Source organism: Myotis yumanensis, unplaced genomic scaffold (genome assembly GCF_028538775.1).
Source record: "Myotis yumanensis isolate MYYU_CA2020_CCGP unplaced genomic scaffold, mMyoYum1.0.hap1 SCAF_10, whole genome shotgun sequence".
Taxonomy (NCBI): Eukaryota; Metazoa; Chordata; class Mammalia; order Chiroptera; family Vespertilionidae; genus Myotis; species Myotis yumanensis.
The window spans coordinates 52107647-52134012 of record NW_027223761.1 but is presented as its reverse complement, the minus strand read 5'-3'; the positions used below and the strand labels follow the sequence as shown (position 1 = coordinate 52134012).

At 42.0% G+C, this 26366-nt stretch overlaps 1 protein-coding gene across 24 annotated transcripts in view; it reads left to right on the top strand.

Moving 5' to 3' along the window:
• The window catches only part of DLG2 (discs large MAGUK scaffold protein 2), a 1989136-nt gene that overhangs the window by 1905965 nt on the left and 56805 nt on the right, over nt 1-26366 (top strand). For all 24 annotated transcript variants that reach the window (XM_070425737.1, XM_070425735.1, XM_070425736.1 and 21 more), the window contains 2 exons: nt 8070-8246; nt 18446-18521. In XM_070425737.1, the coding sequence (XP_070281838.1) occupies nt 8070-8246; nt 18446-18521 (253 nt within the window). The remainder of the gene's footprint in view (nt 1-8069; nt 8247-18445; nt 18522-26366) is intronic.

Here is a 26366-nt window from a genome sequence, read left to right as displayed (position 1 = left end):
GGAATGATTAAGCCCATTTTATAGGTAAACCAAGGCTCAGGTTAATCCACTGATTTTTGCCAACAACACTCAGAAAGAGGTGGACTCACTTGAATGTGTCCCTTTATCCCAACATCTGTGCATTTTGAACCATCCTGAGCCACTTCCCTTAACAATGGAACGTACCCATCCAAGCCAGGCACAGAGGGACAAGCAGAGACAAGACTTTGTCCAGCTGCTTTTGTTCTCTCTCCTGCTGCATGGAAAGGTGAGAACCAGGTCTCCTCTCATCAAGCAGAAGCCTCCACCTCAAGAGACAGGAAATTGAGTTGAAGCACTCTGCTTCTTGGACCTTAAAGTTGTCATGGAAACCGAAGCTTCTCCAGCCCAAGCAAGCTCACAGCCCAGGAGGGAGTAATTTGCTGGTTCATTTGTTCCTTTATAAATGCATTTGCAAGGCTAGACTTGGGAGCTTCTGACCCTCAGTGGCTTCTGATCCAGTGCAGATGAATCACATTCCCAGTCTTGAATGGGCTTCCCACTTCAAGGAACCAGCAGACAGCTTTGCAACTTAAGAAAAGGAAAGGGCTGCTTCTTTTGTGTGTCCGTTTCCTTATCAGAAAATAGAGACAATAATATTTCTCATAGGGTTTTTGTGAGAATTGGATGAAATAAAAGCCTTAAGTTGTTGTTTTTAATATATTTTTATTGATTTCAGAGAGGAAGGGAGAGGGGGAGAGAGATAGACACATCAATGATGAGAGTGAATCATTGATCGGCTGCCTTCTGCACACCCCACATTGGGGAATGGAGCCCACAACCCAGACATGTGCCCTGACCAGGAATTGAACCATTGAACTGTGACCTCCTGGTTCATAGATCAACACTCAAATACTGAGCAACACCAGCTGGGCTAAAGCCTTAAGTTTTTTAACTGCAAAGTAGAAATGATCATACCTATATCTCAAGCTATTTACAAGGACTCAATAAGATGAAATCATGTGAAGAAATGGTACTTTGCACATGGCCGGCCCAAAGAGGAGGTACTCAGTAGGTTGTTATTATTGTCACTGACTAGCTTTTATTCTAAAGAACCTTTGAGAGGATCATCACACCAGTGGGCTTTGCCTTCTACCGGCCCTCTAGTAAATCAACTTGTGTCTTGTCTTCTGTTACCAGTTTCCTCTTACTGCGGTAACAAATTACCTTCCTCCATCTCCCAACCCAGCAATGGCGGTCTAGTCCTTCTCATGTAGCATCTCTCTGACCTATTCTTCTGTCTTCTCTCCCATATTTAAGGACTCTGTTGGCTCCCCCCACATAATCCTAAATAATCTCCCCATCTCAAGACCCTTAGCCCTTATCACATCAGCAAATCCCTTTTGCCGTATAAAGTAACATAGTCACAGGTTCTGGGGAGTAAGGAGTGGACACCTTTGGCAAGAGGGGCTTGGGGATTATTCTTCCTACCATATTCTGGGCAACCATGAGAAACATCATGTGTTTTTTCCTGTTTTTAGGGGCACTGTCCCTGTGGGTTCTCTCCACCCTTGCCATTCCACTATACCAGTGGTCGGCAAACTGTGGCTCGCGAGCCATATGCGGCTCTTTGGCCCCTTGAGTGTGGTTCTTCCACAAAATACCGACTTCTGCGCATAGGCCACGAAGTTTCAATCACACTGTACGTGCACGCCCACACGTGGTATTTTGTGGAAGAGCCACACTCAAGGGGCCAAAGAGCCGCATGTGGCTCACGAGCCGCAGTTTGCGGACCACTGCACTATACCAATCTCAAAGTGGTTCAGCCAAAATCGATCCTCTGACTAACATGCTATTATGATCCATGATTAGTAAATGTTACTGCAGTCTTAGCACAATAGAGAGTGTGGGTGTTTTGGGTTGGAGAGGGTAGCTTGCAAAAACACATGGTTTGGTTAACAGGAAGTTCTCTGACCTCACAGAGGTAGGCAGGTTTTGAGCTGAGTTCTGCCCCACCACTTGACAGCTGGTGTGACTCAGGATATGCTACTTAGATCATCCAAATCTATATTTTCTCATCTGTAATACAGGGCCAGTATATGCACGGCAGGACAGTTGTGAGAACTGAATGTGCACTTAATAAACGACTCACACCTCACTCCTGGAATCCACTGCGTGGCGTCCTTATAAATGTGACCATCAAATCACAAAGTCCTTGGACATGTGGTCTAAGTCCCACATTCCTAATCGAGAATTCCAAGCTGGGCTTTAGATTCAGACACATCTATCTATATTTAAATCTAAATCTTGGTTCTGCCACATACTAGCTTTTTTTTTTTTTATTTTAGCTCTTTGAGTCTCATTTCCTGTATGAGATCAAAACTGCTTGCATGGCAGGATTGCTATCAGAAATAATAAAGTGAAATTCATTCTGTTTGGTGGTGGGCACTTGGTGTGCATCTTCCCGTCGTTGCATGTCTATAGCAATCTTTTGAGTTAATGTCCTCGTTGTCTGTATTTCATAGATGAGGGAGTTGTCATCTATGGTTCAGAGGCCATCTGAGAGGTGAAGGAACATACCTCCTGAAATTCACAACGAGGAATGGCAGAGTCGGGACTTAAACCCAGGTCTCTTCTCTCTCCAACGCTTAGCATATAACCCAACTGCTGTCTTCCTCCCCAGTAAATTGAGTGAGACAATGAATGTAGAGTGCTTAGCACATTGTGGGCACTTACTAAGCACAGTTTCATCAGGTACCCAAGTGTCTCACAGCCACGGCCCTCAGCCTTCAGGATGAGCAGCTTTACTCTTCCCTCCCTAGACTCCCCGGCTTGGCCAGGGGCCACCACACACTGAAATGCAGGAGGGGCAGGCGGATGGGAGAGCCACTGCATTATTCATGTCTAATTCCTCTTGTCTAATGGACTTGTTAAAAGCACCCTGGGTGGGAAGTGTGAGTCTTAATGGCATTTTATAAAAGTTGCTGTGATGAATTAGCACATAAAGCAAATTAAAAACAGCTTATCGCTTTTTAAATTAAGTGATGAGGCATTGGAGCATTTTCCCCAGATGTGACGATCCATTAATATCCAAAGGAGCCAGGCACTGCTGAAACATGTCAGCTGCTTGTTTTCAGGGACCTGACAAGTCTGAATCGGCATGACCCTAGAGAAGAAGGTTGTCCCAGATAATAGCACTCATGGAAAGAGAGTCACCACACCCCTTCCTCCGGGACGCTGATTGCTGAAGGCCAGAGTGGGAACCTCCCCTCAGGGATTCTTGGGAAGAGAATGGAGTGCAGGACATGAGTGTTTGACCCTGGTGGGCACCTCTGGGAACAGTCTCTACTCCCCTCCCCTTACATGTGGGGACGCTGAGGCTTTGGAAAAGTGAGGCTTCTGAAGGTCACCTGAAACATTTCCCAGACCTGTACCGAGGGTCCACTTAGTGCCCAGTGCTGTACTGGGTCCTGAGGATAGAGAGGCTTTAAAATGTCTATATAGCCCTAGCCGGTTTGGCTCACTGGATAGAGCATTGGCCTGGGGACTGAAGGGTCCCAGGTTCGATACCAGTCAAGGGCATGTACCTTGGTTGCAGGCACATCCCCAGTAGGGGGTGTGCGGGAGGCAGCTGATCGATGCTTCTCTCTCATCGATGTTTCTAACTCTCTATCCCTCTCCCTTCCTCTCTGTAAAAAAGCAATAAAATATGTATATTAAAAAAATAAATAAATGTCTATACAGAGTCCACAAGACAGCTATGCTAAGTGACCCATTGGGACCCAGTCCATTTTTTCAGAATAACAATTATTACAGTAATAATAAACAGTTGCTGAGCACTCACTAGTGCCAAGTTGGTGTTGCAATACTTTGCATATGTTATTTCATTTAGTCCTCAGCTGCTGTTATTACTATGCTAGTTTTACCGTTGAAGCCCAGAGAGGTCAAGCAACTTGTTCAAGGTCACAGAGTTCAAAAGTGGCAAACCCAGGCAGCCTGATGCTAGAGCCTGCCTTCTCAGCCACCACCTGCCAGCTTTCCTGGTGGCTTTTCTACCTCCACTCCCTACACTTTCCATTCAGAAGGAGCCAAACCAGAGCTTCAAGAATTTTTAAGATAAGAAATACTGGGGTAAGCCAGGCCAGCATAGTTCCATGGTTGAGCATCAACCTATGAACCAGGAGGTCAGGGTCCGATTTCCTGTCAGGGCACATGCCCAGGTTGCAGGCTGAATCCCCAAATTGGGGGGGGGGGGGGGGGGGGAGGGATGGGAGGGCGGGGGGCGCGGTTGTAGGAGGCAGCCAATCAATGATTCTCTCTCATCATTGATATTTCTATCTATCTCTCTCCCTCTCCCTTCTTCTCTGAAATCAATAAAAATATATATATTTTTTAAAATACTGGGTCAAGAACTAAATGGCTGGGAACTTTAGGGATTTATAGGGCAAGCGGTGGTCAAGTCTGAAGGGAACTCTAAGGTTCCTGGTGCTGCTAAGGTATGACCATGGCCAGAGGGTGACAGACTGGGAACTTGAGCCTGATGTTGAAAGGGCCAAGAATGAGGATTTTGAACTCAGACAGAGCTTGTTCTAGATCCATTGTCTACCATAGGTATACACGTGGCCTGGGGCAGGTCCCTTAACTGCCTGAGTTTCCTTCTCTCATCTGTAAAACAAATATAAATTTCTACCTTTCGAGTTGCTCTGATGTCAAATAAGACAATGAAAGCAAAGCGTTAGGCCCCCTAACATGGACATTAGTCGTGGTTGCCATCATGGTTATCGTCCTTGCCACGTTGTCACCACCTCTGCCACCTCCCAGATTGAGGGGGAGACGAGGTAAAAAGAATTGAGCTGGGACTCAGGATCAGGAGACCTCAGCTCCAGCCCTAGGTCATGTATCTGCGGTTAGTCAATGGGCGCCGCCAGATAGATCCCTTATCTATAGTAAGGGGGTACCACTATGTATGTGGACATAGTTATTTGTAGGTTTGGAGTGAATCACAAATGAGGTAGTGCATATGAATATGCTTTACAATCTCCAGGGAGTGTTGGGGGTCCCCAAGACAACTCCTGGGTCAATGATTCACTAGGAGGGTTCACAGGCCTCAGCCTCGTCAGAGTCATAACTGATTTATTAGAGTGAAAGGATTCAAAGCAAAATCAGCGCGGAAAAGGAGTGTGAAAACTGGGTACTGGCTTCCAAGAGTCCCCTCCCAGTGGAGTCACCCAGGACATGCCCAGTTCCTCCGGCAACACATTGTGCCAACAGGTGTAAAATATTGTCTACCTGGGAAGCTCACTGGAGACTCAGGGTCCAGGGTTTTTGGGGGCTGATCACACAGGTTCCTCTGCCTGGCAAATTCCCAGACTCCCAGAAGAGAAGCCAGTGTTCAGCATCATGTAACTAGTTACACAGTTTAGGCAGAGTGGAAACTGTGAGAAACTTCCCAAAACCTAAATTCCCAGAAGTAAGCCAAGAGCCACTCTTGCAAGCAGGCCTTCTGGAGGGTAGTGGCCTCGGGACTGCCATGTCAGCAACTGTTTGCACAGAGTAGCATTTGTAGAAAGGTTTTTGTGAATATACACTCAAAAGGGAAAGGGGAAATAACAGTTCATACTTATTGTCACTATGAGCCAGGTACTGTTGTGCATGCTTTCCACGTATTGCCTTGGGTAACATTTCATCCATACTATTCCTTCACTGAGGTACTGTTATCACCACTCTGTTACATAGGACAGAACTGAGCCCTACGAGAGGGTACGTAGCTCGCCTGAGTAAACAGCTAAAGGGTGTCCCAAAATTCACGCAAGAAGTAATTTTGATAGAAAACACAGGTTTATAATTAAAAATTGTAAATTTTTTATTGATTCATAAAGTATACAGTATAGGGTTATGTATGGAATAGCATATCGGGTAAATGGCCCCCATGGCTTTGCTGGCACATACGCACTCTTTTGTTGAAATTTTCCATGACCGTTTTGCATATATGTGGCTGAATTTCGATGAGGCTCATTTTCATCTTGCTGGCTTGGTTAATCGACAAAGTTGTCACATTTGGGGTTCAGAAAATCCATGAGTGATTGTTGAGAAACAAATGCATCCACAACGTGTCACTATTTGGTGTGGATTTGGGGCTGGAGGCATCATCGGACCATTCTTCTTTAAAAATGCAGCTGCTCAGGCAATAACAAAAGAGTGCGTATGTGCCAGCAAAGCCATGGAGGCCATTTACCCGATATGCTATTCCATACATAACCCTATACTGTATACTTTATGTTATGAATCAATAAAAAATTTACAATTTTTAATTATAAATCTATGTTTTCTATCAAAATTACTTCTTGCGTGAATTTTGGGACACCCTTTATATGACTCGTAGGAAGTCATAGGCCACGATATGGCCCTCACAGTGTGGCCCCTCAGTCTATATTCTTAACCCCTGTGTTACACTCTGCTATGCGGCACCTACCGGGGGCTGGGTGCTTTGTATGTGTTATTTTATTAATGCTCAAAACAGCTCCCTGTGAAGATAGTTATTGGACTAATTTCGCATGAAAAAACCTGTGGCTCAGGAATGTTAATTTATGTCACATCGCCCAGCCAGAGAAGTGACCATTTCCAGAGTGGGTCTCTGTCCTCTCCCGGCCCTGTTTTCCTGGCATGGGCTATGTTGAAACTTTCAGTAGGAACATGCAAATGGCCAAGGTAGAAAGGAGTCATTCTGGGGCTGAAACCTAAAAACTCCCCCCATATTCCTCCCATGGGGATAGAGTTAATGGAAGAAGGGGCGGTGTTGCAAGGAATTCGACTTTTCCTGCAGCATTTCAGAGCTTTAGATGCTCCCTTCAGCTTTTTTCGGTTGCCATGACAGCAGATATGGCATTTCTTTCATAAGGAGAAAAAAAATGAAAAGATCCCCACTTAGTCCTCAGTGATATTAGAAAAGTCTGTTTCCCAGATCTAGCTAATTTTTCTTGCATAGTGCTTGCACTCCAGGGAAATTCTCAGAATCGAATCGCAGGGGAATAAAGAGGGAGATGGAAAAATCTGCTCCTCTAGAGAAATTGTATGCTGTGTGTGTGGTGGTGGTTTGTGGGAGTGGGGCATACAGGAGGAGGGGGCCAATATAGGACTTGAGACAAATTGTACCTTCTGAAGGCAACAGCTGGTTATTATAAGGTCTCGGTCATCATTTTAATTCTGCTTCTAATTCCCTCACCCCACCAGTCATTCCTGTGTTGGGCTTTGCTAGGCTAAGCAAATGTTCCTCGGTGGGGAAAGCATGATGCATAAAGCGAGACATACAACCCAGAGTGATCATTGCAATGATGAGGTGGGCTCAGCATTCTGTTGAAGCAACAAGATCTGTCTTATCCATATAAGTTTGATCTAGCTATACACACACATAAACATAGATTTGCATTATTGCATTTTAAGCATTTATTCGTGTCATTATGTTAACCTCTGCAACCATCCAATTTCAGTGATGGTCCAGTATTCCAGTATATGGAGGGATCACAGTCCCCTGTGAGTGGACATCTGAGTTTTTACCATTTTCCCCTATTATAAAGGAAAGGGTTCTACAGAACGATACATCTGAAAGGATTTGTCCATAACACAAATGGTTCATTCAGAAAGATGCCCATGCTCCTCTTCATTATTTCCTTCTTTCTCGTGATTTTAAAAACTTGACCATAGTGGGAAAGAATAAAAATCTTCGCCAAACTGGTTTGTTCAGTGGATAGAGCGTTGACCTGTGGACTGAGAGGTCCCGGGTTCAATTCCGGTCAAGGGCATGTACCTTGGTTGTGGGCACATCCCCAGTAGGAGGTGTGCAGGAGGCAGCTGATCGATGTTTCTCTCTCATCAATGTTTCTAACTTTTTATCCTTCTCCCTTCCTCTCTGTAAAAAATAAATGAAATATTTTTTTTAAAAGAACTAGCCTCCACTTGTGACCAAAGCAATGGGAACATGGACTGCAATTTGGGAGTTAGTCCTAAAAGCTGGATGTTGGGTGCTCAGGGCAAGAGTGAAAAATCAAAACTGTGCATCCTAAATCTGTGCTCCAGGGAGTCCTAACAATGTCCTCTCTTTTCACTCCCTCCAGAGCCATGTTTGACTATGACAAGAGCAAGGACAGTGGGCTGCCAAGCCAAGGACTTAGTTTTAAATACGGAGATATTCTCCATGTTATCAACGCCTCTGATGATGAGTGGTGGCAAGCCCGGAGAGTCACCCTGGATGGAGACAGTGAGGAGATGGGGGTCATCCCCAGCAAACGGAGGTAAGAAGGCCTTCCCTGTTTCAGAGCACTCGCTCTTCCACTCTCCGGGGAGGGGAGATGAGGGAGGATGAACATGGGACAAACTGTTCACAAGTATCTCTTTGAGTGGGAAAGTCAGTCTGCGGGGAAATTGACAGGTGACACGAATTAAATAGTCTCACTCCCTTCATGTTAGGGTTTTACTGAAGCCGGTGACTGTGATAGGGCATAAAGGAAAGAGGAGGATCTGCCAACGCTGCCTTCCTCAAACTACGACCAGCATTCCCAATTGCAAGATTATGTCCGTCAGCTTGCATGCTGACTTACACCCTCAGAAGGCTTATTCCAAAGGTTCAAAATTTAACAGATAATTTCATAGAAAGACCAGGTAAATGCCAAAGGAAATAGATTGTTTACTAAGACAAGGCCCTGGTTGTGTGTTACCTCCAAATATTGAAGGAAATCAACTACAAACTTCCATTCCCTTCCAAATCCAGATGCTTGGGACACAAGCTGTCAAATCAGGTGAGGTGGAAAGACTGAGTTTACAACTGCTTTTCACTCCTTTAGTTATCCTGTTCCCCACCCTACCCTACAACTTTCCACTCACTCCCACTCAGATATTTAGTTCCATGTTTCCTAAGTCGAGAGAATTATGCTCTTTCTTTTCTAAGTATTTGTTCAACTCTGCTCTAGAAAGGCAAGAATATACTTCAGAACAGCCAAGTCCTTCATCTGTCCCAGCAGCTTCTAATCTTCACCCCAGATACTAAGAACCAAACTATCTGCACCCTAGAGAAGAGAAATGGCAAGAAATGAAAGTGGGGAATAATGCTTATTCAGAGCAGTCACCATGAGCTGCGGGTTTCTCAAAGGGCTCACCTCGCATCCAGACCCCCAACACCTCTGTAAAAATCCTCAGTGAAGGATGTAAGTGCCACACACAACATGGTCCAGTGACTGAGCGGCTCAAACCACAGTGGAAAGATGTAAATTATACTGAAGAATAACCCCGCGGGGCATTTGCACCCCAGAGAAGACTGGTCTCCTATCTTGCTCTGCCTGTGGCCTCACAGCCTGGGGAGAAAGCGGGGGGGTAGCAGGCCAACTATTCACAGCTGCTCCCTCACCTTGAAGGGTGGACTTGCAGAGAAGCGCTGAAACTCCAGGGAACCTCCCCACCCCCCTGCCCATGCTCAGGACTCTCCCTGCCCCCCCTCCCCCCCCACCCCTTCCCCCACAAGCAGACAGGTACCTGGGGTTGTCTAAACCTCTGGGCACCTGGATAGCTGCCTCACGTTGCTTTGAGAGGACATTCAGAGTTTGTGCCATGGCTTGTAATGTTTTCTGAACAATTTTATATTCAGAGCATTTCTCTCAGCCCTAGTTTATATTCTGTGTTTCTCCATTTTCATTTACTTCAAAAAAGAATATGTCAAAGCAGCATGCATTTTTATTTGGTTTGATTTAATTAACCGAAGCTGTCTGAGGGGCTGCTCTGTAGAAAAAAGCCCCAAGGATGAAATGGGTGGGGAAGGAACACTTTGTGGGAATAGACTTCAGCTCATGTTAAAGTGCTTTTACCAGTCAGAGCTGCCCAGAGATGGTGTAGAGTACCTGGAAGATAGTGAACTAGAATAATGATTTTTCACACCAGGGGAACATTATGAACACTTAGATATGCCCGCCTTCTACCTCCCCCTCACACCCCTCACGCCGCCCCCTCCCCCCCAACACACACACACACACACACACACACACAAAGATTCTAATTCAGTCCGCCTGGATGGGTCCTGGAAATCTTTATTTTTCTGTAAATTCCTCTAGGTGATTCTGATAATAGGAGATTTGGTGTCAGGAAAATTGCATAAAGGAGTCAGGCTTTGGATGGGAGAGTTGAACTGTATGATTTTTCAGTCTCTTTCCAACCCTGTGGTTCTTTGATTCTAATCAGCCTTGTCAATACTTCTTCCTTTGTTGGATTACACACCCTTTTCTTCCCAAGAAACATTCTAGGTGCTAGTCTTCTTGTAATCTTCCACCTGCTAGCGGTCATTCTTAGTTGGCTGTCTTTTTGAGGGGGGTGAGAATCATTTTAACAACCATACTACAGCTGGCCGGGAAGTTTGTCTAGTGAATCTAATATTGATATTTGTTTGTATTGTATCTCACGAGGGACCAGTTCCCTCCTTCATATGTGTATGTGTGTGCCTGTGTGTGTGTGTGTGGCTATAAATTAATTTCTCTAAAATTTTCTCTTTAGAATTTAATTCATTCCAAAGTCATACATTTCACTGTAGAAAAGTGGAAAATTTTAGAAAACTATAAAGAAGAAATTAAAATATATCTCACAGAGTTCTTTTTAAAAAACGCTTTATTGTTGAGAGTATTACAGATGTCCCCCTTTTTCCCTCCACTGCTCCCCTCCACCCAGTTCCCACCCTACCCAGGCCTTCACCACCCTACTGTCTGTGTCCATAGGTAAGATCTTTGGTTAATCTCTTCCCGCCCCCCTCTTGTTTGAGACTCTTTGTGCTTGCTGGACTTGTAATTCTTTCACCAGGTGTACCCCTGTGTGGGCTGTGTGCACAGTCTTGTAGTTGAGCCTTGATTGCTCTTGGCATCTATGGGAGGAGTTGGCCTCCAGGTCAATTGGCTGTGATGACCAGTTGCGACTACAGTGGGAGAGCTGTTGTGCAGGAGGCAAGGCCCAGCTGTGCAGCAAGGCAGGCTGGTGCTAGTGCTGGGTCTTGGCCCTTTTATTGATAGGTTTGTGGCACACTGTCACCAACTGAAGCTTGTTTGAGAGATTTTAGCAAAGTCTGGAGCCTGAGCAGGGACAGGCTATTCATGTGGAAAATTGGGTGCAACCAGGTTGGGTGGAGCTATAAATTGGATTGGGTGGGGTCTCAGGAAATCACCAGGGTGGAGCAAACAGTCTGGGCCAAGCTGATGGAAACTCTACTTGGCTGCCAGTCAGCCCTGGGACAGGGAGATCCCAGCACTAGAACAGTGAACCCTGCAAGCAGCCCTTTCTGGGAGAAAGCCTCCCCCAAGTTCCTGCCCTGATGCCAGACAATCCAGTTCCTCCCCATATGTGTCTGGGTGCCCCTGGTGCTGGAGCTCAGAAGAAGTAAGACCGTGTAAGTTCCTGCCCGGTTCTTTAAAAGGAACACCTGGATCTTCACCCACCTCCGTGTCACTCAGCCCCAATCCCCACTGATTTTTACAGCCAAAATTGTAGGGACTTCTCTTCCCAGCTCTGGGACTTTGGGATAGGGGTCTGGTGTGGGGCTGAGACCCCTTGCTCCTCATGGGCAGCTCCAAAGAGTCTATCTCCCTCCTGATTAAAAAAAAGGGGCACAGATGGGTGCCAGTCCAGCCCATTCTGTGCCTCTGCCCCTCCTACCAGTCTCAATGTGCTTTCCCTTTTACTTCTCTAGTTGTAGGACTTCTATTCAGCCAGCTTTTAGCCAGTTCTAAATGATGGTTGTTCTGTGTTTTAGTTGTAATTTTGATGTAGTTGTGGGAGGCAGCAAGTACAGGCGTTTACTTACACCACCATCTTGGTTCTTCACAGAGTCTTATGCACTTGCTTTAATGCAATTTAAAGCCTGTCATGAGCCTGTTCTGAGCCTACTCTTTAATACTCTACTTCTAATGAGGCAGCCTCATTTCAGATTTCATTCAGCTCAGAATAAATGGCAGCTGATACAAATATAATTTACTATAACATTGGGGTTATTTTTCCATCCTTAATTTCCCTATAGCCCCTTTTATGAGTATAGTTCAGCTAGTGGAGTGGATCTGGAAAAATCTCATAATAGATTACATCAGTGTGTGACATTACTCCTTACAAAGATGTTTCCCTATTACTATTCCATTTAATCATCCCAATAAAACCAAGATGAAAATGATTGCCCTCCATTTTTTGAAGATGGTGAATAAATTTTATTTACCAAAACACCCCTAGGACATGCTAGACACTGTTCTATGTCCTTTACAATTAACTTATTTAAACTGCATTGCAACCTTATAAAGGAAGTGATATTATTATTTTCATTTGAAAAATCAGGAGGTTGGTTAACTTGCCTAAAACTGCCTATCTAGTACATGATGGAACTGCGATTTGAATCTAGGCTGCAGAATTGATGTTCCTAATTCATATGCAATCCTATCTCCCAAAGTTACAAAAGTAAGACTTCTCAAAATTTAATTCAGCAAGCATTGCTTGAGCAGCATCTGGGTTCCAAGGGCTGTCATCAGGCCACTCTCTGGAGCTCAACATTTATGGGACCAGCATGTAACTATGGTATAGCTGCACTGTGATTAGAGCAGTGAGGGCTGTATCATAAATAAAGGTACTGTCCTACTTGGCTTAGGCTGCGATAACAAAATACCACAGATTGCGTGGTTTAAACAATAAACATTGATTTCTCACAGTTCTGGAAACTCAGAGTCCAAATTCAAGGTGCTGGCTAATTGGGTTCCCAGTGAGGGCCCTCTTCCTAGTTGGCAGATGGCCTTCTTGCTGTCTCCTTACGTGGCTGAAAGAGAGCTTGTTTTTTCAAATGTCTCTTCTCCTAAGGGCACTAATTTCATTTATAATGTCTCCACCCTCCTGACCTAATTCTCTCCCAAAGATCCCACCTCCAAATACCATCACATTGGGGATCATGGCTTCACTAGATGAACTGACAAGGTGGGGGTTGAGGGCACAAACGTTCAGTCTATAGCAGGTGTCAAGAGGAGTGAAAGGGCAGCAGACAGAGGGATAGATGCCATCTGATGACAGCACTGCCTCTGTATTGTGCCAGGTGCTTTCAAATATACAGTTGCATTTAATCTTCACAAAAGCCTTATAAGGAAACCAAGGGTTACAGCCAGCCAGTGGCTGAACCCAGGTCTCTCTGGTAGTAAGACCATGCAGCTTTCCACTACACCAGGAGTGTACCATTCCCAATTAAGGAGTTCTTCCTAGGTTTTGGACACTGTGTGAAACAATTTTCTTGTTATTATCTCATTTAACATTCACCATGATTTTTTGAAGTCTGTGTTAATATTCTAATTTTAACAACATGAACCTGAGATCCTAAGAGGGTGAATGACATGCCCTAGGTCAGTGGTCGGCAAACTGCGGCTCGCAAGCCACATGCGGCTCTTTGGCCCCTTGAGTGTGGCTCTTCCACAAAATACCACGTGCGGGCGCGCACGTAGTGTGATTGAAACTTCATGGCCCATGCGCAGAAGTCGGTATTATGTGGAAGAGCCACACTCAAGGGGCCAAAGAGCCACATGTGGCTCGCGAGCCGCAGTTTGCCGACCACTGCCCTAGGTCATAAAGCTATTAAGTGGTAGAAGCAGAATTCAAACCCAGGCTTGTGTGATTTCAAAACCTGGGCTCTTAGCATAAATCTGTTTTCTGAGGCTACATAGTTTGGGAATGGCCAAGCTGAGATTTGTTCCACAGTCTTTAATTCAAGTCTCTACTAGTATATATTGCCCCATAGTGACTGGTCACCTGGGTTCTCAGATGACATTGCATAAGGGTGTATTTGCCTAGCTTTCGCAGCAAGCTTGTGGCCAGTAACATGGATGGCATTTCCATTCTCCCTGCAACAGGGCCTTGTGGAGCACAGCCAAAGGAACACCCAGCACCAAATGATGTTCCCACCATCTAGCACTCCAAGCCTGACTTCAGTAGGGGGTTGGCCAGCACCTGAAAAGGCCAGATGGGAGTTGGCTGAGAGGGCAGAAGGAGACAGTTGGGCTCATTAAAGCATGACCATGTGGTTCTCTCTGGAGATGCTCGGTGTCAGAACCGATTGCTCGTATTTTGCCATCCAGTTTATATTTTCTGTCTTTTGGTCAGCAACCAAACGAGGGCGGAGAGGATTATTTCTGCTTAAATAATCTAATTAATTGCTTGCCTCTCTTGAGTGTGAGAGAAGTACAGCGGTTCTTCTCAACTCTATTCTGTCTACCTTTACCTTAAGTAAAGATTTAGGAAACTTAATATCACCTATTTCTGCCAAAGGAGTCTTACTTAGCAAAATAATTAGAGAAGTTGATGCTAAATTTACCAAGTGAAGAAGTCATAAAACAATGAACAGTTTTTGTTTTTTATTAGACACACTGGTTGTTTGGTCATGTCACTGAAAGTCTCTGAGCCTGTTTTCATGTTCAGGTCAAGAACTAGTAGCTTCCTTGAAGATTAATTTATTTGTGCATTTATTCATCAAAGATTCATTTAGTTCCTACTCTATTCCCAGCTCTATGTTAAGCCCTGGATCATTGTACAGTTGATAGATAATGTAGGCAAAGTGCCTAAAATAGCTTCTGATACTTTTGTGCATTCACAAAGGATGGCTATTTTCCTTTCTTCAGATTTTGAGCTCAAAGCACTATGTAGGGCCCTGTTTCCCAACCCTAACTCTCACTTCAGCAATAAGCTATCCACATGCATCCCAAGAAGCCATTGGAGAGAAGCAGGGTTTGAATAAGGTGAGAAAGAAAAGATAAGCCATAGCCACTACTACCAAGGAGGGGGTTTGCAGGGAAATCCAAGCAGCAATCAATGTGGGCCTTAGTGATGGGAAAGCAAGACTATGGTGGGGTTTCTGTGAACACCAAAAAGACTGCTGAGGAGAGAAATCAATCACATACTTGTGACATAATGTTGCAAATATGCATTTGGCTAACCTGAATGTCAGTGTTAAGAGCAAGTTAATTCTTAATATTGATGCCAGACTATTAAGATATGGTATTATCTGAGTGATTATATGTTTAAATTGGGTTATGGTTTATTTAATTTTGGACATTTTGGATATGGGAGTACAAGGGAAGGGGTTGTTATTCATTGTGATAAACTCAGCCCAGACTAATAGGGAATTGTACTGGCCATAAAGCTATGTACTTCTCATCCAGAACATCACATTTTTTTGAGAATTCCCATTGGATAAAGGAGGTGTGGAAGGCCCATGAATGCTGTTTCTGAAACTGAGTGGATGTGGATGTCACTAAAGTTAGCTGTTAGCAGGTACTTGTTCAGGCCCTATTTCTACCACTTTCTAATGGCGTACACTTCATGTCTCAGCTTATCCAGCCATATAATAGGGTTGATTACACCTACATCACTGGGTTATAGTGGGGAGCAGATGAGATCATGTAAAAGTGAAGGAATTTTTCATTAATAATTATATGTTAAAACTTCAGCCACCACTTATATATCATCATTATCATTATTAATAAAACCATGCCACCTATATAAGGAGGGCTTTAAAAATTGTTATTTACTAAGTCTGTTGCCTGTTCGAAGAGTAATAATATACCATATCAAATATTAGGTTTGTATGCATGTGTTTGTGTCTGTCTGGCTGTTTGTTCATCCATCTGACAACATTCTTTGCAACCCTTTTAAGATTTAAGGGATAGACCATTACAAATGGCCTAATAGGGACACTTGTTAAGAAATCTGAAAAGAATGGACTTAGGGCCCTAACCAATTTGGCTCAGTGGATAGAGCATTGGCCTGTGGACTGAAGGGTCCCAGGTTTGATTCCGGTCAAGGGCATGTATCTTGGTTGCGGGCACATCCCCAGTAGGGGGTGTGCAGGAGGCAGCTGATCGATGTTTCTCTCTCATCGATGTTTCTAACTCTCTATCCCTCTCCCTTCCTCTCTGTAAAAAATCAATAAAATATATATATATTTTTTAAAAAGAATGGACTTAGGACCACGGGGGGAAAAATTAGAATGCTGTGGCCAAACAATTTTTAGAATAGAATACTGAGCCTAATATTATGCATGTTTGGGGCCCACATGAGTTTTATGGATTTATGCAGAATTTGCACAGCCTGATCAAATAACTATGTGTGTTCTCTGCATGCTACAGTCATTTTGGCAACATCTATTGGACTCGTCTTTTCCATATTTAGCCTGGTTGATGCAAAGAAGCCAGGATAAAGTCAGGGCTATAACAGCGGTGTTAGAAAAATCCAAAGAAATGAATATGAATTAGCATTTGCTCTTGGATTAAAACTGAGAAAAGCTGAAGGAGCTCAGAGAAGGCATTTTATCAGGGAGCGTCTTTCCAGCCGGCAGCTCGCCTTTTCTGAAGTCTTCCTTGCTCTCCTCCCAACTCCTGAATGTTGGGTGCACATAGAAACTCTCCGTGGAACACATTGCTTTCATCTGTGAGGTTAGATTTGAAAAATTTTGTTCAGCTGTTTCCACTCAAATATTCTACTCTCACATTGAAATATATTCTGAAACTCCATTCTGTAACTATAGAAACCCTGATTCTCACTGTGTTTCAGCTGGAAGCACAAAAGAGCCCACAGTTTAAAAGGCGTATGTTGTTAATTATTAATCTATGAATAGCTTAGATTTTAGAAACCATTAAGTTTCTCTAGATTTAGGTTTTTCCTCTTTCTTTTCTTTGTCCGTTTTTGAAATAAGAGCTAGTCATACTTAAACAAAGTGTCATGTTAAAACAATGCAATGAATATTCTGTTAGTTCAACAGTTACTAATGGAGGACTTGTTATAACACATTGTGGGGTGATATGTGGGCTTGCCTTCAAAGACCATAGAGCCTTGCATGTGTAATGAGAAATAAACAGATACAGGGAAATGAGAGAAAAGCCGACACAGAGGTGCAAATAAGTGCTATTGTGGCATAGAGAAAGAAACGCTGTGACACACTGGAGAGGCAAAAAATAAAAAAATAGGGAGATATTTAAATTTTTGCCTTTTCCCCTTTTTCAATGCCAGCCTTCAAACAAGGCACAACTCCTAACAATTTTATTTTACTGATATTTTATTTCCTCAAACCCTTTCTCTCCTCCACTTCACTATGATATCTAATCATTCCCTGCCTGGGCTATGGCAATATCTTCTAAATAGGCCTCCTGACCCAGCCGGCGTGGCTCAGTGGTTGAGTGTGAACCTATGAACCAGGAGGTCACAGTTTAATTCCTGGTCAGGATACATGCCTGGGCTGTGGACTCGATCCCTGTATGGGGAGTGCAGTAGGAAGCCGATCAGTGACTCTCTCATCATTGATGTCTCCATCTCTCCCTCTCCCTTCCTCTCCGAAATCAATAAAAGGATATTTAAAAATAAATAAATAGATAGATAAATAGACCTCTTGCTTCCAGCTGTCCCTTTCCTCCTCCAGTCTTTCTCCTTCACCAGGGTCACATACTTAAAATGCTAATCTATTCTATTACTTTCTTGTTTTATATCCTCTAATCTTGAGGATTCCCCAAGGAAAAAGACTCAAATCCTTAGTGTGGGTGAATACCCTTTACAAGGAGGCCCCACCACCAGCCTCACTTCCCCATCCTCTATGTACCATATGCTAGAATCTTCCTACCACCTTTAGCTTGCTTATAGCCTCAACTCATGGTGTATGTTGTCTCTCCTGTCTGGGAAATTCTCCCTGAACTTTTCCTACTGACAAGCTCTTTCTCATCCTTCAAGTTCACATAAATTGACACCTCCTCCAAGAAGCCCACCTAATGCTTTCCACTTCTTTTTGTCCTTCCATGAGATATATGCTCCCACATTGCTATCAAAGGATTTTAATGCTGTGCAGCATTATCAATCTTTATGTTCTTTGTAGTCATGCTGTTAAAATGCTTTCCCCTTGTTCCCAGCTCCTTACTTGATACATGGTAGGCCCTCAATAAGTGATAAATAAATGAAATGGCAGGTAAATAATTAAGTCTGCAGAAGAATGACAGGAGAAGGACATTGGGAAAAGGGAAAAATTCAAGATTATCTGTAACATGTTTGGTTTGGAGGTGAAGGTAGTAAATTCCCCAGTGTTCTTAAAGGGAAGGGAAGAAAAAAGAAAAAGAAAGGTGAAAAGGTTGGAAGAGAGGATGAGCTGTGATTTCTTTGAAATAAATTTCAATGGATTTATTCAGGCACTTAAATAACAAATACTGGTTTTTCTCCCTCTTTGTTCCAAAAACTATTACTTTCAGTACATATAACACAGAAATTTCAAGGGATGTGTTAGCAGCTTAAAGACATTATACCAAGACTTTTTATACTGTCTTTGTATACTTTTTACACAAAAGAACAGAAATATTTTAGAACACATTTTATTTGAGCTGTCTGATAAGAAGAAGAGGTGTCCTTCATTTAATGAGGAACTTTAATCCTAAGTGACTGGCCATATGATAGAGTCTTTATTTTCAATTTTCTCTAGGGTGGAAAGAAAGGAACGTGCCCGATTGAAGACTGTGAAGTTTAATGCAAAACCTGGAGTGATTGATTCAAAAGGGGTAGGTACAAAAGAATCAAAACATTAAGTTCTCTTGATTGCCATGGAGTTAACTATAATTAACATTTAGTCTTTCAGTAGCAAGTACATTATGAAGCTACCAGAGAGTAGAGCACTGTTATAAATGTATTGCTAAAAGAAATGATGTGATTTCTGATGAAATGGATTTATGGTGAATATATTAAATCCTGGGGTAAAGCTGCTAGTGGTCAGCAGAAATCATGCGTTGATGAAGGTGATATAATGATTACAATGAAGAAGAGAAATACAATTTAGGTGTTTTCATTTTTAATTTGTTTTCTTTTAAATGAAATGTCTAACGGGATGGATTTCATAAAAGATACCTGTTCATCATAAAATATGTCTAGTCTGTTACACATTATAAAGCTAAGAGTAGTGGTCATGGAAATATACATATGAACCATCTAAATGAATACATGGATTGTTGTGACAGACATAGAAGAGAATTAACAAATGAAATTTAATCACTAAAATTAAAAGATTTACTCATATGCACATGTATCTTTTTTTAATAACAGCTTTAATGAGGTCTAATTTACTACCATACAATTCACCAATTTAAGTATGTAATCCAAAGGTTTTTAGTATATTGAGAGTTATACAACCACCACCATAATTTTAGAACATCCTATCACCCCATTAAGAGATCCTGTAGCAGTCACTTTCCATTTCCCCCAACCCCATCTCCACCCCCACCCAGTCCTACTACTAATCCACTTTGTCTCTATAGATTTGCCTATTCTGGATATTTCATATAGATGGAATTATACATTATGTGATCTTTTGTGCCTGCTTCTTTACATAATGTTCTCAAAGTACATCTATGTTGTAGCATGTGTAAATATTTTATTCTTTTCACTGCCAAATAATATTCCATTGTGGATATACCTCAATTAATTTATTCATCAGTTGATGGATATTTGGGTTGTTTCCACTTTTTTGGCTATTATGGATAATGCTGCTGTGAGCATTCCATTTGGAATATACCTAGGAGTGGAATTGCTGGGTCATTTGAAGAACTGCAAGACTGTTGTCCAAGGTGGTCATACCATTTTACCACCCTACCATCAGTGTGTAAGAGTTCCAATTTCTCCACATATTCACCAACACTTGTTATTATATGACTTTCTGCGTATAGCCACCCTATTTGGTATCTCATTATGGTTTTGATCTGCATTTCTCTAATGGCTGTTGGTATTGAGCATCTTTTCATGTGCTGATTGGCCATCTGTATTTCTTCTTTGGAGAAATATCTATTTAGATCCTTTGCCTATTTTTAAATTAGGTTCTTTTGTTGTTATTGAGTTGTAAAGTGTCCTTACATATTGTGAATATTAATCTCTTATCAAATATATGCTTTCCAAATATTGTCTCCCATTCTGTGAGTTGCCTTTCTACTCTCTTGATAGTGTCCTTTGATGAACAAAAGTTTTAATTTTGATGAGTTTTATCTATTTTTTCTTTTGTTACTTGTATTTTGGATGTCATATATAAGAAACCATCACCTAACCCAAGGTCATGAAGATTTATATTGATATTTTCTTCTAAGTGTTTCATAATTTTAGCTCTTACATTTAGGTATTTGATCCATTTTGAGTTAATTTTTATGATATGTGGTAGAGTTCCAATATTATTCTTTTGCAAGATCATGTCATATGTAAGAAAGAAGTTTTAACTTCCTTCTTTCCAATCTGGATGACTTTTATTTCTTGGTCATGCCTGATTGCCGTGGCTAGAACCTCTGATTGCCCTGGGTAGAAGTGGCAAGAGGAGTCATCCTTGTCTTGTTCCTGACATTAAGAGGAAGGCTTTCTGTATTTTACCATTAAGTATGATGCTAGCTGTGGGTATTACAGCTTTTAAACTCTGTTTTATATAATATTAGCATTATATTGTTATAGTATAAAATACCTTTGCTCCCTTCTCCCTATTCTCTTTCTGTTTGTCTCCTTTCCTTTATTTTTCTGTCCTGACATTTCTGGTTTCTCATTGTCAAAAAGAACCACAAGTTATGGTCACTATGGAAAACAAGAAGAAAATCTATTATTTCTCAGGACTTCTGATCCCCAAACCTATACTGCCCTTTGTATTTTTAAGTAGAAGTGTAATTGTGCAGTCCTTTTATTAACATAATTTACTTTCCCCTAAAACATTCAGATGGGAATTTATTTAAACATATGATGTTGCTCTAAAAAAAATGAAAGTATATGTCTTCATGCATGCAGTCCTTTTAAATAAATACTGCTTATATACAAAAGGATAGGATTTTTCAATGATTCTTGGTAAAAAAACAAAGGATATATTTCCTGTTTGTTTCATATATGTAGTTGGATTTATATCAAAGAATTTTTATTGAATACCTATCATGTGCCAAACACAGAGCTAGAACTTGTGAAAGATTCAAAGTGTAACATAGGCCCTTCTCCTTAAGTATATATCAATGCATAGAATATAAATTCTAGGACTTGAATGACCACTGTAAGAGAAGCAGTGATCGTGTGGAAAAGGAAACCCTAGACTGAAATCAGGAGGGTTAAGTAACCTGGGTTCTGGTTTCAGTTCATGACTAAGTCACAACTGCCCCTCGGGCCTCATTAGCAAAATAACAGCTTTGAACTACACCAGGTATGTCAGACACGTTTCACTTCCTACATAGATTGATGGATTGATAGTTTCTACCTGAAATAGTGTGTTCAAAATGATTCTGAGGCCATATCTGACCTTGGCAGGGGGAAAAAAAAGTGCCATGATCGATAGTCATGCCTAACACAATATTTGGAATTGTTCCCTTTTTGATGTGTCTGGATTCAATGATTTTTAAGGTGCCCACCAGCAGTAATTCTCCTTGAGTCAACAAATTAAGAAATAATGAACCAAAGTTTTCCAAACCCCCAGGAGAATAATACATCAGTAAAAAGATGCTTGTCCACAAGAAGAAAACAAAGGACAGTTGAGAGAAAGTATACTGGCCCAGCCAGTGTGGCTCAGTGATTGAGCATCACCCCATGCACCAAGAGGTCACCAGTTCGATTCCAGGTCAGGGCACATGCCTGGGTTGCTGGCTTGATCCCCGGTGAGGGGAATGCAGGAGGCAGCCAATCGATGTTTCTATTTCTCTCTACCTTTCCTTTCCTGCCTCTGAAAAAAAAATCCATAAAAAATGTGTTATAAAAGAGAGAGAGAAAGTGCACTGGAGAAGGAGAGACAAACTGTGTTAAGAGTTGGGAAAGTTGGGTCAGGTGATCAGGAAGTGCCACTCACTTTGAGCCAAAGGCAAGGAGTATAGACATAAGCCATTGTTATAGAGGTTTTAGTGTCTAGTACCATAAAATAAATTTAACTTAAACTGAAGAGTAAAACTCTTTGGAATGAGAAAGAAATAGTGTTTTAAATAATCTTATCATTTGCTGGCAGTTACAGAGCATTGTGAAGTGTTGCCCAAGTTCAAAGTGAAAGCCAAGGTCACTATCTTGGAGTAACTTAAAATCAATTAGTATGTGTGAAGCAGGCTGTGACAGCTATGAGAATTCAAATTAACGGGCATGGGATGACCAGAGAGCACTTCATAGAAGAGCTTTGACTTTAATTGACCTATCAGTGCTTCAGTTACTTTTCCTGAACTACCCATTGATTTAAAGAAAAACACAACACTAAATGCTGCAAAATACCAGGCACTATGCTAGGTGCTGTATGGGGCAGCAAAATAAATAAAAAGGCAAAGTCTGTCATCTCAAGGAGCTGACACAAAAAAAATATATAGGAAAAAAATAATGAATCCAATATCACTGATTTTCCCAATAAATTTAGAGAATTAATAATCTTGATTTCAATATCAGGACACAGAGCCTCAGAGAAATTAAATAATTTACCTAAGATCACATAGCTAGTAGATGAAAGAGTCAGGTTTAAATTCAGGTCATTTTTTTAAAAATATATTTTTATGGATTTCAGAGAGGAAAGGAGAGGGAGAGAAATAGAAACATCAGTGATGAGAGAGAATCATTGATCAACTGCCTCCTGAATGCCCTTCCTCCACTCCCACTGAGGAGGGAGCCTGCAACCCAGGTATGTGCTCTGACTGGGAATTTAACCTTGACCTCCTGGTATATAGGTCGATGCTCAACCACTGAGCCACACCAGCCAAGCTAACTCAGGTCATTTTTGACAGCAGAACATTTGTTCTTTCCATTTCTTCACACTGGACCTTATTTTGCTGGAAGACAGAAGAAGAAAAGAGTTCCTATTTATGCCTTGGGTAGGAAAGATGGCTTCAAAGAGAAGGTGTCATTTGAACAAGATCTTGAAGTGTAAGAATATCCCATGAACATGAAGGTGGAAACTGTAGGCATGGACCAGCATAGACATGAAGGTGGAAATTGTAGGCATGTTGGAGTAAGGCCCAACAGATCAGGGACACCAGATGGATGGTGTAGATAGTGTGGTGGGAGTTTTAACAAATGAGCTGATAAAAACTTCTGGAAGGTCAGGAAGCTTGCATGGAAAGTCTAGCTATGAGCTTTAAAGCGAATTGAAATTTTAGAGTATCCATGAGGAAATCTGAGGCTTTCCATTTGAAAGTATCCGTTTGCTACAAATGAAATGCCTGGAATTTTTGTCCACTCCATGTGCCTTCACAAAGTCTGTGTCTACACATGCAAAGACAAGTAGACAATTGTGTCAATAACCCAGATAATTCCAGTCTTCCCAGACCCCTGAGGTCAAAGTGGTCATCTGTTTGGATGGGTCTCATTGAGAACCGTCTCAGTTCCCCAAACCTCACTGCCAAGTGCCTAATGAGCCTCCATTCAAACCAGCCTGTGATGAAAATGTAATCACCCCTTAAATTCCTTCTTTGTTCTTCTAACTTTTTAAAATCAGTGTCCTAATCAGTCATTTTGTTACTTGTTAAGACGCATAGGAAATTGTATAGTCTTCAGAATCAAGCTGTTCTCCATTGAAAAATCAGTATTTAGTGACTTGGGCTAAATTTTGTTTTCTTTTTCTTTTAAAAATCTTTATAATTTAAGGAAGGGAAATATATGTTAGAGAGAGTATAAGAGAGCAACAATATCCTTACTAAATTTCAGCAAGTGCAATATGTATGTGCCCCTTTTGTATTTTAAATTTAAAGGCAGGCAGGCTGTAAATAAATAAATAACCTACTTATCCACAGGCTGATACAAAACAAAGGTGATAGATGTTATTTGAAGTAGTTGGAGTGTTCATCGGAAAAACCCAGACAGCTTACATAGATTTCTTAATCAGCACCACAGAATTCGAAAGGAAATTATTGATTCCCTCTTTATAGATTTAAAGAAACTGAGGCTTCGAGATATGAAGAAATCTGAGCCAATGTCTGATTCCAAAACCCATAATCTGTGCACAACAGCATGCTCTCTTCCTTATTAAATCCATGTTACACTTGTGCTTTTTAAGAAAAATGACGAAATAAATTGAATTGGGTTTAGCGTTGTCAAAAATTTAGACATAAGCTTAAATCCTGAAAGGAGAAAGCTGGTTTCCTCAATGGTGTATCTTTCTGACTCAGACCACTTCTGCAGTGAGCGTGGGCTACATACTTTCTCTATCGTGGCCAACCAGAACAAAGGAGGGGACAGGTCTTGGCAAACGTGCTCATCAGTTATTTAATAAGCCTTTACTAGATGCCAATACAAGGCAGCTTGCTAGTCAGTGTAGACCACGACAAGCCATGGTCACTGTCCTGAAGGAGCAGGGATTTCAGGGGAAAGAACGAGTCCCCTCAGATAGGAAGTTATTCATGCCAGACAAGAGGGATAGGAAGTTGCTCTGAAGTTCAGTGGAAGAGGAGATTCTGGAGTGGAGGCTGAGGAATTTTGGATTAGGGGGGTAGGAGGGACCTTGAAGGATTAGCACAATTTTCAAGGTGTGGGTGGTGGAGTAGAAATAGGACACAGGAAAAGTAGGAAGTAAAGCATGGTTTATATTCACTGCAAGCAACAGTGTATGGCGGAGAGTAAAAGGATTCGGGACTGGAAAGTTAAACTCCGGTCAGTTTCGGTGCCTTACCTTTCCCTGAAAACCTGTACTTTATAGTGGAGACAGTGAAGATTTGAAGGGTTGTGACCCACCCAGACCTACTGATTTCCTCTGGGCTTACACCCTGAATGTAACTGTATCATTGCCCAAATGTCACTCCCAAAGGTCCAAACTTACTCATCTTTGCACCCCTAGCACTTAGCATGGTATCTACCATGTTAATTCATCCATCTTAGAAGAAAGAGAAGTAAATGATGAAAAAGTAGGTTTCCTAAGAGGTCAATCTGGCAACTGTGGGAAGGACAGATTGGAGAAGAATGAGACTAACGGTGAGAGATGTTCAGAAAGCTATTATAGTATTCTGGTGTGAGATTCTGAAAATCTGAGCTATAAATAGTGGCAAAAGCAAAGGAAAATGGGAAACTGGATCTAGAGAAATCAGAGAAGACTGTTGTTCTTGGGCATTTGACCTAATGGTTTCTCATAATATTTTGTTTCCTTTTCCAAAGCCTGAGCTCCCTCTAAGAGGAGATGCTGACTGTGAGAGAGGGCGTGGGCAGAGATGAAGCTGTGGGTAGTAAGGTCATGGCCGTCTCCCTGAATCAAGCTGGAGCTGGCATGAGAAATCTCAGTTCTACTTCACAGAGTCTTGGAAATTTCTCTATGGCCATCGACTCCTTACTCTGTCATTTACAGATGAAGAAACTGAGAATCCTTTCTCTGGGATACACAGGGAGTGGGCAGCAGAGCCTGCCACTGTGTCATGTATCAAAAAAGTAATTGGACACTCAGTGTTTTGTTAGCAAGAATTGTGTTTGCTTCACCAAGAATGAGTTACAGGAATTGCTTTTGTAACAGCTCCAAAGTGACATTTGGAGTTTCAAGGGAAAGTCATCACTGCCCTCAAAAGAAATCCCCTTATAGAGCCAGTCTTCGGAAGAGCTCAACTGTCCAGTGGTGACGTAGAGATTCAGGGAGGAGGGGTGGAAGGAAAGCCATACTGCCCACTCCATGGGCCTCCGGAAGGCATTTCCCCACAGAGCTCATAAACTCAGAAAAGGCCCCTCCTCAGTGGTATTATTACTTCTGGCTCCAGGCCCTCCAGCAGTGTCCTGACTGGTCTTCCTGGCTGTAGTCTTTCTCTCCGATTCTTTCCCATTTCGCAGGCAGTATGGTTTTAACCATCTAAGATTTTTATGCAAAGAACTAAGACAGGGCTTGTCCAGGGAATTCTGGAGTATCGCTAGCCCAGGCTGGGGACAGGTGCTAACTCATTACATTTTCTTTTCAATGTGATAATCACATTTGTCCAAACCTTGAGCTCCACGTCCACTAAGAACCATACAGCAGCACACTGAATTCTCTGATAAAGAAGTACTGGTGTCCTCTCTGCATATGGTTCTCAGAGGGGCCTATAATTGAGTTTCCTGCTCTGATGCATGTAAGATGGTCCCCAACTGAACTCAATGAATAGTTTTGAATGAATAAATATGTATCATTTCATTTCTTCTCCAAAAGGTATTTATTTGTCAAGTTACTGAAGAAACTGCTAGTCTATGGAATGGAATGGAGAATAGGTCATGTTCCTTAGGTATTTCTATGCATACTTATTCTTGTTAGCCATCTCCCTCCTAGATCCAAAAAGTACTACTGTTAAAACTACCAAATTGAACTGCAACCTTATATACCAAATTTAGAATAACTTATAAATTTAGACAGTAGAATCTGTCTACTACACACACACACATCCATTTTTAGATGTGATTTAGTTTATAAAGTATGTCTACCTTCTATAGCTTAATTCCAT